Below are 14,928 nucleotides of genomic sequence, written 5' to 3'. Positions count from 1 at the left end.
TTCACAGGCAATTTGTGATAAACATGTAAAGCATTGGCACAGAAATAGGCCTATGTTCTCCTTAAGCTGTGCAAGTGCGCAGCCACGCGGATTCATTGAAGCTCCTGCGCATTGCAATTATAACCTGTGTACGTGCAGACAAAAACATCCATTCAGGCAGCAGAAGCAAGCAGTGGAAGAGACGTTACATAAAAACCGGCAGGGTTAGAATCAGTGCATTCTCCCATTCTTCTTTGCAGGACCTCTCAAGCTCCATCAGGTTGGAAGGGGAGCGTGGGAGCACAGCCATTTTCAGATCTCTCCAGAGGTGTTCAATCAGGTTCAAGTCCTGGCTCTGGCTGGGCCACTCAAGGACATTCACAGAGTTGTCCTGTAGTCACTCTTTTGTTATCTTGGCTGTGTGCTTAAGGTCATTGTCCTGTTGGAAGATGAACCTTTGCCCCAATCTGAGGTACAGAGCGCTCTGGACCAGGTTTTCATGGAGGATGTCTCTGTACATTGCTGCAGTCATCTTTCCCTCGATCCTGTCTAGTCTCCCAATTCCTGCCGATGACATCCCCACAGCATGATGCTGCCACCACCATGCTTCACTGCAGGCATGGTATTGGCCAGGTGACGAGCGGCGCCTGGTTTCCTCCAGACAAAGAGTTCAATCTGTGTTTCATCAGACCAGATAATTTTGATTCTCATGGTCTGAGAGTCCTTCAGGTGCCTTTTGACAAACTCCAGGCGGGCTGTCATGTGCCTTTCACTGAGGAATGGCCAAACAGGCCTGATTGGTGGAGTGCTGCAGAGATGGTTGTTCTTCTGGAAGGTTCTCCTCTCTCCACAGAGACATGCTGGAGCTCTTTCAGACTGATCACCTCCCTGAATTTAATCCATTTTGGAATAAGGCTATAACATAACGAAATGTGGAAAAAGTGAAGCGCTGAAGTGAATACTTTCCGGATGAACGTGCTTTTGATATCGATATGTGGCGTATAGGTAGCCTACAGAAAAAATACTAACTACTTCAAAAGTGAACAAAATATGTTTGTTGATGTAAAAAATTTTTCGAGAAACGTTTTATTTTTCACATGTTTAAATTGCACCAAATCTGCAAGTGAGGAAAATAATACACCACAAGATGGCAGCACAAATCTAGAACTTCGAACCTAGAACGTGCAGAACCACTCTCTCTCTCTCTCTCTCTTTCTCTGTCTCTCTCCCTCTCTTTCTCTTTCTCTCTCTCTCTCTGTCTCTCTCCCTCTCTTTCTCTTTCTCTCTCTTTCTCTCTCTCTCTCTTTCTCTCCCTCTGTCTATCTCTCTCTGTCTCTCTCCCTCTCTTTCTCTCTCTCTCTCTCTCTCTCTCTCTTTCTCTCTCTCTCTCTCTCTCTCTCTCTCTCTCTCTGTCTCATGTGCTGTGTGAAGTCATGCTGCGCTATTCAGTGGGATGAAATGCGCTTTTTATGTAGGAGAAAATCCACATCATTCATTAGAATGACTTCATGTTTTAACCTCTTTGTGTTCTTGTATTTAATCCACATATCGGACAAATCCTTTGGTGAGGTGTTCACTTCCATGATGAGCGTGAATCAAGCTGTTTTGGCAGAAACACAACTCGTCGATCACTTAAGAATATACATAGAGCGCGAAACGCAAAGACTTCACGACATTAAAAGGTGAGAGACTGTCAAACTTTACTTAGTTACTGCTTGGTTTGCTAGTTGCTACTAAAAAAACTTTAAAACTTTGATAAGAACTTACTTTTTTGCATTATCCTCACCACTGTCCTACACTAAATGATGTAAAACAATGATAATGGTTAACCATGTGTACTACATGTTTACTGTAATATAATCATGATCCATTTTCCTAAAGGATCACATCACACTACAAGACTTTTTTCTGCGACAGTCTGCAGATTTTATTGTGATGCCCAGTAAACTTTCAAAAAGTCTTCAAGCGCGTAATGTCTCGTCTTTTTTTAATCTATAATAAAAAATTAAGTCTGGTTGTGTGATCCAGCCTTAAGGGTTCCAGAGGTTTTTCAAGTTCGAAGGCTTTAAGATGACTGTCATTTTTATTTTTTAATTTGCTTATATTCATGTTCTACACATAGTTTTGGATTATCAATCCAATAGATGGTTATCGATGTATAAATTGTTTTAGATTGCCTTTTTATGTACTATTTTGTTAATACATCAAAGCATGCTGAAATATACGACAGTGAAACTTTTCTCCAACCCTGTTCAGGTTCTTTTCAAGAGTCACAGCACTGCACGGTGGGATATACAATGAATCATCGGCTACCATAGCCAATCCTCTTGTTGCATTCAAACTGGTCAAAAGACTTCAGTCTGAATGGCTTAATGTAGTTTACAGCAGTGAAGCTGAAGAAAACCTTCAAGGTAATTTCTTGACTTGATCTCATGTACGGTATAACATTTGTCATCCGCCATTCCTCTGCTTACTAGTGTCCAGCTTTCTACCTTTCTGTCCTTCCCCCCATTGTATTGTTTTGCTTTAGCCCTTAGGGAGGGCTATAGGATGATGGAAGACAGCTTGCCGAAGCCGGAGGACGTTCAGGGGGCAGCACAGGGGCTGATGAGACTTCAAGATGTGTATGATCTCCGCGTGGAGGGGCTAGTGAGAGGACAATTCCAGCGGATCACAAATGGAAATGCTGTTGATATTTACAAACCCTCTGTGTCTGATAGTTTGTCTGGGGACGATTGCTTTCTTGTTGGAAAAGTAAGATCTGTGTCCACAATTAATATCAAATGAGTGCTGTTAAATAAAACTAGTCACTTCTTTTATTTTTACAAGCTTAACACATTAAAAAAGATGTGTGACACTCGCCCACCCTCCCATATTTGTTGGAAATATCTGGGTAAAATATGTTTAGACTGTGTCTCACTCAGATTCAGATTCCGTACCGCACAATTTTTCCTTCTTTTGTGGTGAATGACTGGTGGTCTAACAAATACCAAATGGCTTAAACACTCTTATACAAGAGAGAAGAGCTCTGTTTTTCTATGTTTAAAAAGCAACATCTGTTCTCCGTAGCACCATCCGAACAAACTGATGCCAGCTTTTCCGATTGAATTATCATTCATTAAATGTTTGTAACCAAAACCACTGTGTTACTGGTGACAGATTTCTTAGCAGGGTGAGCCATTGTGCCATATTGTACAAAGAAAGAAGGGCACCTGTTACCTATTTTTAGTGTAATCAAACCCTTAAATGAACACAAACATTTGGATAATTTGTTTTATATTATTTTGTTTTGACACACACTTCATAAAATCTTTGTTTGAAAAAATAATTGTAGCACAATGTAGGTTACTTGACATTTTTTACAGTGTTTATGTGTCAGAGCTTTGTACATGTAGTATGAAAGAAAGCAGATTCATAACACTTCGTTTTGTATGGTTTTTTTCTCTCAATTGTGCTCATATCATGAAAACCTTTGCAGGTGGCATATGATTTGGAAGATTACTATCATTCAGTGCAGTGGTTTGAGGAGGCAGTTCGGCTCTTTCGGGGAACTGAGTGGAGTCCAGAAAACGAAGGCACATTTGAAAATGCTCTTGACCATTTAGCATTTTCCCATTTCAAGGTACAGTACCTATGGGAAAACAGCTTCATATATGTACAGTATTTGCATTTTGAGATCTTGCAAAGAACTTACAATTACTAACTTTTCAATGTGTGTTTGTTTTAGACAGGAAACATTTCCTATGCCCTCCATTTGTCCCAGGAACTACTGCTCCGTGGTAAACCTATAGTCAAAACAGTCTACTGCCAACCAATAACAATGATAAAACCAGTGAGAGGAAACTACTTTAATAATATAAATATTGATTTTTATTGGCTAAGGATCTTTAATTTGTAAAGAACTAATCATATCTCTGACATTCTAAAAGCATATAGCTACTGTCCTTCTGAAACCTTTTTATTGTCATAAATCATTATTATAAATCAACCTTTATGTTTGTCAGTGAGTTTGGCAAATATCTAAAAGTATTTGCTCGTTAACTTTGACAACACAGTATTTAATCATTTCTATTTTCCCGATAAACAGTCAATTTGGACATTCAAGGTGTTGGAAGGACAGCAACGACATTCAAGCTTGATATTTTGAATGGATTTGTGCTGTCACCGTGCATAATACATCCCAATGCTTCTCTCTTTTTTCATATCTTTAAGATCCCATAAACAGCAGGATTCTTCTTAATGTGGAGAAGTATGAGAAGCTCCTTGTTAAAAGTCCTCCTGTCATTGGACATGGCTTGTCTTTAAAAAGGCCTGACACAACATATCTGAGAACCAGGGATGTCTATGAGAAGCTCTGCCAAACAAAAGGATCTCAGGTACCTTTCACACTATACTAAAGTACAATACTGTTCACGTGGGAAAGTGACGTCAATGCATACCCTCGATAGATCCTCAAAAAAACTACACACTGGCCCTTTAAAGCTTGACATGTTATACAAAAAGCATTATAGTATATGCCATACAAATATGTGCTTATATATTTAGACATTGCTCATTGAAAGAAATATACATTTTGAAAAAGCATCAAGCCATCAACTATTAAACAGCTCTTATCTTTAGCGTAACAAAGTACATTGTTTGTTTAAATATATTTGTAAAACATAGTAACACAGTTAACAACAATACATGACTGTGATCATATTCCCACAAAAGGGCCTCAATGACAAATACATTAACTGAAGCATTTGTTAATTTTCTTTGTTAAATAAGTTTAGTTTTGATTTGCATGTGATGTGAGGAAAATGGCCAGTACTGTGTCAAAGTGTATAGCTTTGGTGTAATTGATGCTTTGTGGGATAACTTGGACCAAGAAATTACAAAAGCAGCCAACATTGAAAGAAAAGTTGACTGAATAAATATGAATTATATTTATTAATGAAGATATACTTTTTGTCACAGCCAACGCATTACAAGAACCCAAAGTTATTTTGTGACTATTTCACTAATGGTAACCCTGGACTTCTCCTGCAACCGATGAAGCGAGAAGTGATCAGTCAGCAGCCGTACGTTGTTCTCTACCATGATTTCATCACCCATGCTGAGGCTAAAAGCATCAGAGACTGCGCGGTGCCAGGGGTGAGTGCACTCTTCTCTATAGACCTCAATGTGGAAAGCGCTATGAGTATTTCGTTCACAAAAATTTCGGTGTTATTGAGCAAACTAAAAGAAAAGTAAAAAAATCCAGCTTGGCAAAGATGAAAGCATAGCTTTGCCAATCTTTGGCTGAAGTTTCCTAAAGTCTACTATTGAATAAGACCTATTCTTAAATCTCATCTCACTGTCACAGCTAATGGAAACTATGCCTGCCAGTTCCTGGCTGTTCGTAACGTGGATAAACTCTGCATGGAGACGCAACATATTATGTGCTAGTCTAGTTTCTTTTCCAGACCACACGATCCAGCTGCAGTCAGAGCTGAAGAGAACACATTATGTGAATAAGTCATGTGGTCGGAATGAACTACTCATAGCCAGACTTTAATTTTTGTGTGGGTAGCCTGGACATTATATCATACGTTTCCATGGTCGCTTTTTTGTGGTGTATTAAAAGTATTTGTCTTAGCCAGTGGTTCTTTCTTTTTCCTCTTTCTAGTGTGAATCCCATATAAAAGAAAAAGCCATTGATGGTTTTTAACAGATTTTTTAGTTTGTTACTCGTTACAAAGAAACAATCACTGATGAGATTTTAATAATACATAAATATAATTAATAATACGATTTAAAATTTTAATCTCATTTGTTCCTGATTAAATGGAGGGCATATTGAAACTTTTGCTTAAGTTTCCTGCATCTCAGAAAATTTGCTTGAGAAAAAGACCCAAAAGGAACATTTCACCCAAAATCAAAACGGAACTCCGCCAAAAAAATAAGAATTCTGTCATGAATTACGTTCATAAACCCAAGGACCTCCGTTTATCTTCAAAACGCAAATTAAGATAGTTGAAATAGTCCATGTCACTCCAGTGCTTCAGCTATACTTATATAAAGTGACGTGGATAGGTTTTGTGCACAAACATACTAAAAATATGTAATATACAAAGAAAAATATTGATTATATTCAACTATATTCCTGACGTCCGTGTTCGTTTCCAACGCGCGTTCACAGTGCATCCGGGGTCAACAGCTGAACCACTGGAGGGACATGGACTATTTCAACGATGTCTTTACTCACTTTCAGCGCTTTTTGGGGAGTCAGAAAGTTCTTAATTTGTTTTTTGAAGATAAACGGAGGTCCTGGGGTTAACCAACGACTTAAGGGTGAGTAATTCATAACAGAATTCTCGTTTATTGCCGGATTTCCCCTTAAAGTCATCATTTACTCTCCATCAAGTTGTTCTAAATCTGTATAAATTTCTTTGTTCTGATGAACACAGCGAGATATTTGGAAAAATGCTTTTATGAATGTATGAATGAATATCAGACCTTGGAATGTTGCAATTGCCCAATCAGAATCAAGTATTCCAGAGCGCTGTGTTATAAAAGACTTTCATCCATGTGTTCATGTCTCTCTCAGCTGAGAAGATCTGTGGTAGCGGCTGGAGTAAATCAGGCCACTGCAGAGTATCGCATCAGCAAGAGGTACAAATCATTTTGTTTTTAGGAACGCCATTCAATTTAATTAAAGTGAAAAGCTAAAGCACACTTTGTAACTGCCTGTACAGTTCCTATACATATTGTAATGATACCTAATGGTACAAAAATATAATATAAATTTGCGAATATATAATTTGATCTTTGATAGTAATGCGTCTTTCACATTAAGATTTTATTGTAATCTTTCAGCGCATGGCTAAAAGAATCAGTTCACGCCGTTGTGGGAAAGATGGATCAGCGGATCACTATGATCAGCGGGTTAAATGTACATTCTCCTTATGCCGAATTTCTCCAAGTGGTGAATTATGGCATTGGTGGACATTATGAACCTCACTTTGATCATGCCACAGTAAGTATAAAGTGTGCTTTGCAAATTGAACGGGAAATTATGATAAATAAATGCAACGCGAGATTGTCTTCGTAGTGTTTAATAATACTCCCACACATGTACTTTATCCTAATGGTTATTCATATTTTAAACATAAACCCAAATTGCAAAAACAAGAATAATATATCTAATGTGTCATTTTACAGTCAGAAAAAATATTTTTTATCATTTCCATTACCAACAGTCGGACTCCAGCCCATTGTACAGACTTAAAACAGGAAACCGAGTGGCCACGTTCATGATATATGTAAGTTAATACTTTCACTCTTTCGGGATTTCTTAATCTAAAGAAATTTTTGTCTCAATGTAGTGTGAGAATGTGATCTTAGTAATTGTTTAGCAGCAACAATGATTCACTGGTTCACATCCTCTTTTATCCTGTCTAGCTAAGCTCTGTAGAGGCAGGGGGGTGCACGGCTTTCATTTACGCCAATTTCAGCGTTCCTGTAGTGGAGGTAAAAGATACCACGTGTTATTTTCACAGACAATTTAGCTCAAGAAAGAACACATCCATGGATGTATCAACACAGCTTGTAAAAGTCTGTGCTAACAGATAACAGATGAGCTCAGGCATTTCACAGCTATCCTGTTACAAGGGAAATGCTTTGGATGGGGGGATTAAAGTCATTGTTCACCCAGAAATGAAAATTCTGTCATCATTTATTCACCCTCTTCTCATTACAAACCTGATCGACCTTCTTTTCTGTGCAGAACACACAAGAAGATATTTTGAAGAATGTTGATAACCTAACAGCACTGGCCCCCATTCACTTCTATTGTATGCACAAAACGAGTGCAAGTGAATGGGTGGTACCGGTTGACAACACTCTTTAAAATATCTTATTTTTCGTTCTGCATAAGAAAAAAAGTCAAACAGGTTTGAAGTGACAAGAGGGTATATAATGACAGAATTTTCATTTATGGGTGAAAGATCACTTTAAAGGCATACTTCACCCAAAAATGAAAATTCTGTCATCATTTACTCACCTTCAAGTTGTTCCAAATCTCTATAAATTTCATTGTTCTGGTGAACACAGAGAGATGTTTGGAAGAATGCTTATAACCTTACAGATTTTGCTCCCAATTGACTTCCATAAGAGGAAAAACTACAATGGAATTTAAAAATACCCGAGAACTGTTTGCTTTCCTACATTCATCACAATGTCGTCTTTTGTGTTCAACAGAAGAAAAAAAATTAAAGTAATTTTTCCTACTATGGGAGTCAATGGGGGGCATGATGCAAAACATGTTGATTTTGTTATACATAATGTTGTTATAAGTTTTTTTTTTCTGGGGCTCCAGCTGCTGGACTATTTTTTTGTACTTTATTGTTTTTTACATGAATTTTGGTAAACTATGTGTATAGTCACAAAAGTGTCATTCTCAAGATAAAAAAATTCTAGTTTGGAGTTTTGTGTAATTTGTGTTAACTTTTAAAGTCATTAGTTCTAACCCAGATTGTATTTGTAATACTGTTTTTTTCATTCGATAATTTTTTTTAAAGAATGCTGCTCTCTTCTGGTGGAATCTTCACAGAAATGGCAGAGGAGACGATGATACTCTTCATGCTGGTTGCCCTGTCATTGTTGGTGATAAATGGAGTATGATGCATCACATCACAAACCTGATTTAGATTTTAAAAACAACAACAAAATATTGTGAATATATTATATTATCGTTTTTGTGTTCCTCATATGGAGTGATGAATTAAAAATACATAACTCATATATTTATATACATAAATATTTTTTTATCTCAGCTCGGATCAGATAAACATTGCTCAATTGTTCACGTTACTTATTCCCGCGGAAAATATTTATCATGTCAAGTAGAGACAGGATGTCGTAGATCATAAATATGTGATGCAGATGGCCTGGAAATTCATGACTGTTGCTCAATCAGATGAGATATCCTTTGCGCTCGTGCCCTGTGCGGTATGCTGGCTTTAGATTTACAAACATCAGATGCTGATCTAGAAACATCTATATCTATATCTCATCTTGTCTTTCTCAGTTGCTAATAAGTGGGTCCATGAGTATGGGCAGGAGTTCCAGAGACCCTGCAGCCTCAATCCTGAAGAGTGAACATACAGTGGAGTCGGAAAGGTCTAGTAGGACTACAAGGACTTCAAGAATCAACGCTCGTGAAGGAGTAACAGAGGACATATGGGAAAGACTGAAAAACAAGGGGTTGAAAACAGATGACTCCAGCCTTAGAAAGAGGCACACGGATGTTTGGAGGCACAAAGGAAAGATGGACTGCCGTGATGCTTGTGTGTAAGAGGAAGTCATTTGGCATGAACTTAAACGGCGGATCTCCTGCTTTTCAATGTTCAATGTGGAAAAAAGTTTACATGCTTGATGATCTGTTTGATCTAATTTGGTTCTGATAATTATAATGAATCTAAACCTTTATTTTGCACATGATGGGTTGTTAATATATTTCATGGGCCCTGGGAGAATGTTTACAGTTCTCTTTCTCTAGCATATTATTATATTGTCAATGTTATGAATTTAAGCTAATAATGACATCTATAAATAATTTAACTGAATTTAATCCAAACTGAACCCAACTAAAAATGTAGCCCCTATTTGTCTTTTTTTAAGAACTTTTGATTTTTTTGGAAGGTTTTGTTTTTAGAAACAACGCCCCAGTTCTAAATTTATAAATATCAACTGCTTAGTATCATTGCATTGTAATTGTAAATAAAAGTTGATTGTAGGTTTTTGTCAAGCAACTACAAACCATAACAATGTATAAATTAGAATAACAGAGCAATAGTGTCCTCTGCTGGTAGACTTACATAATGATTTCACCAGCTATACAGTATATTATAGTGTATAAGGGTGATAATTCACCTAAAAAGTCAATATTCTGAGTCATTATTTATACACCCCTCTGTGGTTCAAAACCTGTTTGAGTCTTTCTTCTGTGGAACAAATAAGTTATTTAGAGAAATGTCTCAGTGGTGTTGTGTCCACACAATGGAAGTCAATGGGGTCAGATAGGAAGTGTCGCGCATTTTATTGAATCTTTTGCATAGGCCAAAAAATTATACCTATAGCAAAATCAACTGGATTGGACACAGTTTAAAAAAAAAAAAAACATCCCACTGTCCAGAATACAGTAAAAATAAAACTTCATTGAAGTCTGATATATTATTGTTTTGAGGCATGACGCTTGGGTTGGTTTGGTCCAATATATTTAAGAGGAGTGTATTTAGGTTTCTCTATCACTTCCAACCCGAGGTACTGCTGCAGGACGTCAGGAACCCGAACTGTCCCTTCCTAAAGAAGAAACATACATTGCATTGTGAAAAAAATCAGGAATTACAAAACAAAGGTCTGTTCAATAAAGTAAAGAAGGCTGAATAAATAAAAAAATTGTGTGAACTTAGCCTAAAAGGTCAAACATTGAAAGTGTTGATAATACTATTTATGTACTGAAAGCAGTAAGTGATTTAATTTGAATTCTACCTTGGTCTGATGCGTCTCCAAAATAGCAATGATGGTACGTGGAATAGCACAAGCTGTTGCATTTACCTTAAATAGGAAAGATAACATGTAATAGATGACAACAGACATTTTGATGCTGTAAAAATTGGCTTATAAATCTGTTATAACAACCAGCCACTCACCGTATGTGCATACTTAAGGCTTCCATCAATTGTTTCGTAGAGAATGTTAAGACGTCGACTCTGGTAGTCCGTGCAGTTTGAGGCACTGGAAATCTATTAAAAGATTGATTGAGTCTATATTCAACACAAGGACACAAATGCCCTTTTATGTGAAGTTATCAAGCCAAATCAAATTAAAATATCAAATTCATATGTAAAAAAAAAAGACAAATACTTAAAATGCAATCTTTAGGATCTTAAAATGTCTTCAAATATAATCCCAACCTCTCCGAAGCTGCCGCGGCCTGGCATCCATGCTTCAATATCATACTTTCTGAAAGCAGGGGGTCCCAGTTCTTGAGTGGGCATATCCAACACCCTATAATGAATGTTGTGCCACATTCACATTTGTCAAGATTACCACAAAAAGGAACAAATAAAATGCCACGAATCATTCTGTCTTACCTGTAATGAAGCTGAAGGGATGAAAAAATCTCCTTTTGTAGTGCGACAAATTCATTCAACAATTGATCACTCTCCTCTCCCGTCTCATTTGCGGTCACACCAAACATTTCAACCTGCAAGAATGCAAACAATGTAAGGATCCTTATTATCATATGTAAGCATCAGTATTTGCCACGTAGATGTTCTTATCACCTTATTAAAATGATGAACTCTGTAAAGGCCCCAGGGCTCTCTGCCAGTGTCTGTCTCTGCTCGATAACATGTGCTACTACAAACTGTACTGAGACGATGAAACAATACAAAAATCTCAACATTTTATGCAATAAATCAGTGCTCTGTCAATCAATCATGGATTTTTTGAATACCTAACAGGCATGTCCTTTAAATTAACAGCATGATCCATGAAGTAGCCTGCGTGAGAAAATCATGGAAAATTCTTAATTGTGTTACTCATCATTTTATTGCAAGGTGTTTGTGAAATTGTGGGACAATTTGACTATTGTATGATTTAGCATTATATTGTCATTTATTTTGTAAATCTAAAATGAAATACAATTAGATCAACTATAATTCGACAGTATTACTTATCACAGTACTCTTATCGTTTATTTATTATTTTCAAAGGATTTATTACAGGATTAAATCATATATTTAATTATTATTTGGTTTCTCACCTGCCACCCCAACTTCCCCTGTACCAGCGAGATTAAGATCAGGAAAGCGTGTGGGATCCAGAGAGTACACCTGTGATCTATGAGCATGTGGCTGCATCCCACAACCCTCCTGAATAACACATCCAAAACAGCACAAAATATTTTCTATAACTCTAATGACCAGCTATCACTTAATAAACTTGTTAATAAACTGCCAGATGTATAAATGAAAATGTTGGTGATGTACACTCAAAAACAAACATTAAAGCGATACTCACAAAAACCACTCCCTTTAACATATCAGGAACAACCATGGGAATAAAGCCCTGCAAAATAATAAGTATTCAAAGCATAAGTGCACTTCCCTTTTTTAGGATAAGCAGAAACAGTGCTTGTTCATCTGAAGGATTTTACACAGAAGCATGAATAGAAACACATGAACTAACCCGTTTCTGAAGAAGATCCAGAGAAAAATTTTGCAAGGCAAGCTGCAGTCTGGCTCCTGCCCCTCTCAAGTAGTATGATCTGTGCCCTGACACATGTGCTAGCCGCCTGAGAAAGAAGAGGTTGAAGTGAAAAGCAAATAAAAATAAATAAAACGACAAATGAAAACATCTAACCTTTGTCTAATGATGTCAAGACTCTCTCCAATTTCCAAATGGCCTTTAGGCTTGAAATCAAATTCTGAGGAGGATACACACAAAACACCATATAACAATAAATCTAATTTATGTAAAAAGTATCCAAATATAAAGTTAAAGAGCTGAAAGCTAACTACTTTTGAAACCTTTTTAATATGAATTTACCTTGCTTACGGCCGACCATTTCAACTACTTTTGCCTGGCTCTCATCTCCTATGGGCTACAAGAATAAAGAAAAACATTATATTCCTGTTTGATAAAATCACATCTTTGCTTTTGAGCTTTTAATTTAGTTTTTTATACAAATTCAGAGAGCAAGCTGTGATTTCACACACTTGAGACTTTCAATTGAATAATGGGAGCATAACGTTTATAAACTGTTTATTGATCTTATATTTAATCTCAATATCACTTTCAGCACATATCTGTAAATGTTTGCTTGGATTTGAAGTATTGAATAATGAATAACCATTTCTTAACACCAGGCTGAACACAACTTCTTTCATTATTATTTTACATGACAATTCATTTTCCATTATCATTGAGAATATTTCACAGTTTATCAGTCATTCAAAATAATGAATTGTGATTTATTGCATCCAGGATAAAAAAGAATTTTCCATACAGAAATATGGGTCTATGTAATGTGCATATTCATTTTGTATTTATAAACACAAAAGCATGCATACACATACATGTAACTATATTTAGAAAATATTAAGATGTGTTTATTTATCAACAATTGAAATGATATATAAACGTTTATAAATGTTTATATTTTTCTTAAATATATGAGTGTATACGTTTATAAATACAAAATAAATATGCAAAGTCCACAGACATATAGTATTATGTAAACACAAACTTTTATTCTGGATGCGATTTATCGGGATTAACCATTCGACAGCTCTAGTTTATATCTATATCATAAAAAAGGAAAGAGGTCTTTTACCACACTAGGATGTGTTCTGTTGGGCAGCCTCAGAGCACGACAGTAATGTTCCTTCTCCAGCTCACTCTCTTCCAAATACATCTTACTGAGTTTCTCTCGGAGCGCTCTGCCCTCCTCTCTAAAAGAATTGTACTCCACAAGCTGTTGAATACACAAAGAAGGAATGATACAAAATCTTGAAAGCACATTATTCTAATACACAGCGCAAAGTATTAACGGAAGTCAAATATAGTATATATTGACAACATTTATTAATTTTCATATATTGTACATATTTTTATAATTCTTCCAGCACCGAACAGGTAAATATATTACGCAAGAAACGAAAAACTTACACTGGACAAAGTTGATTTTTCATGTGCATCCTGTAAAAAAAAACAGCATGGAAAATATAATAAACCAGAGTTTAATCTAAAAGAAAAACGTTTTGATTTTGTAATGACACGTCACACTTCTGGACAATGTTTTATCAACTACACAAATGACAACAGTATCATATAGCTTTAACCATCAATATTGCAATGTAGGTAAGGCACAATGCACTTACCACAAGAGCTCTGACTTTGGCACTGATCACAATTTTTCTTTCCTCCAATTCCGATATTTCTTTCTGCAAATTCTGTAATTTCGTCCACACTGAGATCTGTGGGGATGGCAGCACACATATTAACAAACATTCAAATGCTTTCCACTACAAATAACATTATGGCCATCAGCTGTTTCCTATTTAAACCATAACAAAATTCCTTCAGGTAGTGTGTTTATTTAACTAGATGATGTTGGAATGGATAACAGAACCCAACAAAGAGAACCACACACAGACATGTACAGTTTCCATTAAAACCAGTAGAATTTATAATAGAACTCACAAATCCATTCGAATTTCTGCTTTTTATTTGACATTTAGCAGAATACTGATAAAAGAAATCTCATAAAATGAAAACTCTTACTATAAGCCCGACATCAGCTGCCCGCAGATCTCCTTTACGATTCTCCACCTCCGCTAGGACTGCATCAGTTTCTTCGCATACGCGCCTCATGTCCAGCTCAGGTTTGTGACTGTATCCTTCTCGTATATGCTCATAAAGACTGCTCCTGACCGGTCGAGAGGAGCATGGCCTACAGGACCATGTAAATAAACTGCTAACATTGTGTCTTCTAGATCTGAGAAGAACAATTGAGCAAAAACGCGTAGATGCCCTTACAGAGGACGCCATGCTGAAGCGTTTGACAGCTTAGGTACGGAAGCCGATTGGATTCTACTCGTTCAAACGCGACTGGATTGGCAAGGGGAAGAGATTTATTTTTCTTTTAATTTTGTTTTATTGATTTATTTTATTTGAATTATTCTATAAATATTGTAAATACTCGTTTAGCTAAGAAGCCTACATTTTGTATTTAAAAAACGACCCATCTTTTTTTTTAAATAACACATTAACCAACATAACATGACAGCCAAACTTTAAAAAGCTTCAATTAAGATAATAATAATATTAAACACATATAAATAAACAAAATATTTGAAAGCATTTATAGTAAAGGTACATTTTGAAACTCAGTCACTTTTAAAAATAGTTTCGTCA

General features: G+C 36.3%; 2 protein-coding genes across 2 annotated transcripts; one reads left to right on the top strand and one right to left on the bottom strand.

The window, feature by feature from the left end:
- The first annotated feature begins 501 nt into the window (after nucleotides 1–501).
- On the top strand, nucleotides 502–9,432 carry p4ha3 (prolyl 4-hydroxylase, alpha polypeptide III). Its single transcript, XM_056757557.1, has 13 exons — nucleotides 502–1,661; nucleotides 2,236–2,390; nucleotides 2,510–2,733; nucleotides 3,458–3,601; nucleotides 3,707–3,758; nucleotides 4,192–4,355; nucleotides 4,939–5,115; nucleotides 6,551–6,615; nucleotides 6,820–6,979; nucleotides 7,203–7,265; nucleotides 7,405–7,473; nucleotides 8,523–8,619; nucleotides 9,032–9,432. Exons 1-13 carry the CDS (start codon nucleotides 1,396–1,398, stop codon nucleotides 9,100–9,102), a joined length of 1,707 nt encoding a protein of 568 aa, XP_056613535.1. The 5' UTR covers nucleotides 502–1,395; the 3' UTR covers nucleotides 9,103–9,432.
- A 586-nt stretch (nucleotides 9,433–10,018) lies between these two features.
- sars2 (seryl-tRNA synthetase 2, mitochondrial) lies at nucleotides 10,019–14,572 on the bottom strand. Its single transcript, XM_056757559.1, has 16 exons — nucleotides 14,296–14,572; nucleotides 13,893–13,988; nucleotides 13,681–13,710; nucleotides 13,346–13,486; nucleotides 12,559–12,613; nucleotides 12,373–12,436; nucleotides 12,199–12,304; nucleotides 12,031–12,078; nucleotides 11,774–11,882; nucleotides 11,465–11,510; nucleotides 11,292–11,379; nucleotides 11,100–11,212; nucleotides 10,920–11,013; nucleotides 10,656–10,748; nucleotides 10,495–10,560; nucleotides 10,019–10,305 (listed from the first exon to the last, which is right to left on the bottom strand). The coding sequence occupies exons 1-16, from the start codon at nucleotides 14,560–14,562 to the stop codon at nucleotides 10,177–10,179; spliced, it is 1,545 nt and encodes a 514-aa protein (XP_056613537.1). The 5' UTR covers nucleotides 14,563–14,572; the 3' UTR covers nucleotides 10,019–10,176.
- Between the last annotated feature and the right edge of the window lie 356 nt (nucleotides 14,573–14,928).

Source organism: Triplophysa dalaica, chromosome 9 (assembly GCF_015846415.1).
Source record: "Triplophysa dalaica isolate WHDGS20190420 chromosome 9, ASM1584641v1, whole genome shotgun sequence".
NCBI classification, from domain to species: domain Eukaryota; kingdom Metazoa; phylum Chordata; class Actinopteri; order Cypriniformes; family Nemacheilidae; genus Triplophysa; species Triplophysa dalaica.
The sequence above is the reverse complement of the archived record's forward strand: the minus strand, read 5'-3'. Positions and strand labels throughout refer to the sequence as shown.

Excerpts from the sequence above, each read along its gene's own strand:
- sars2 (XM_056757559.1), bottom strand. The coding sequence starts at position 14,562 with ATGGCGTCCTCTGTAAGGGCATCTACGCGTTTTTGCTCAATTGTTCTT. Across the intron at positions 13,487-13,680 it reads AAAAATCAACTTTGTCCAGT|CTTGTGGAGTACAATTCTTT; the intron begins GTAAGTTTTTCG and ends TGTATTCAACAG. Across the intron at positions 10,306-10,494 it reads TGGAGACGCATCAGACCAAG|GAAGGGACAGTTCGGGTTCC; the intron begins GTAGAATTCAAA and ends TTTCTTCTTTAG.
- p4ha3 (XM_056757557.1), top strand. The coding sequence starts at position 1,396 with ATGTGCTGTGTGAAGTCATGCTGCGCTATTCAGTGGGATGAAATGCGC. Across the intron at positions 4,356-4,938 it reads GCCAAACAAAAGGATCTCAG|CCAACGCATTACAAGAACCC; the intron begins GTACCTTTCACA and ends TTTTTGTCACAG. Across the intron at positions 6,616-6,819 it reads GAGTATCGCATCAGCAAGAG|CGCATGGCTAAAAGAATCAG; the intron begins GTACAAATCATT and ends GTAATCTTTCAG.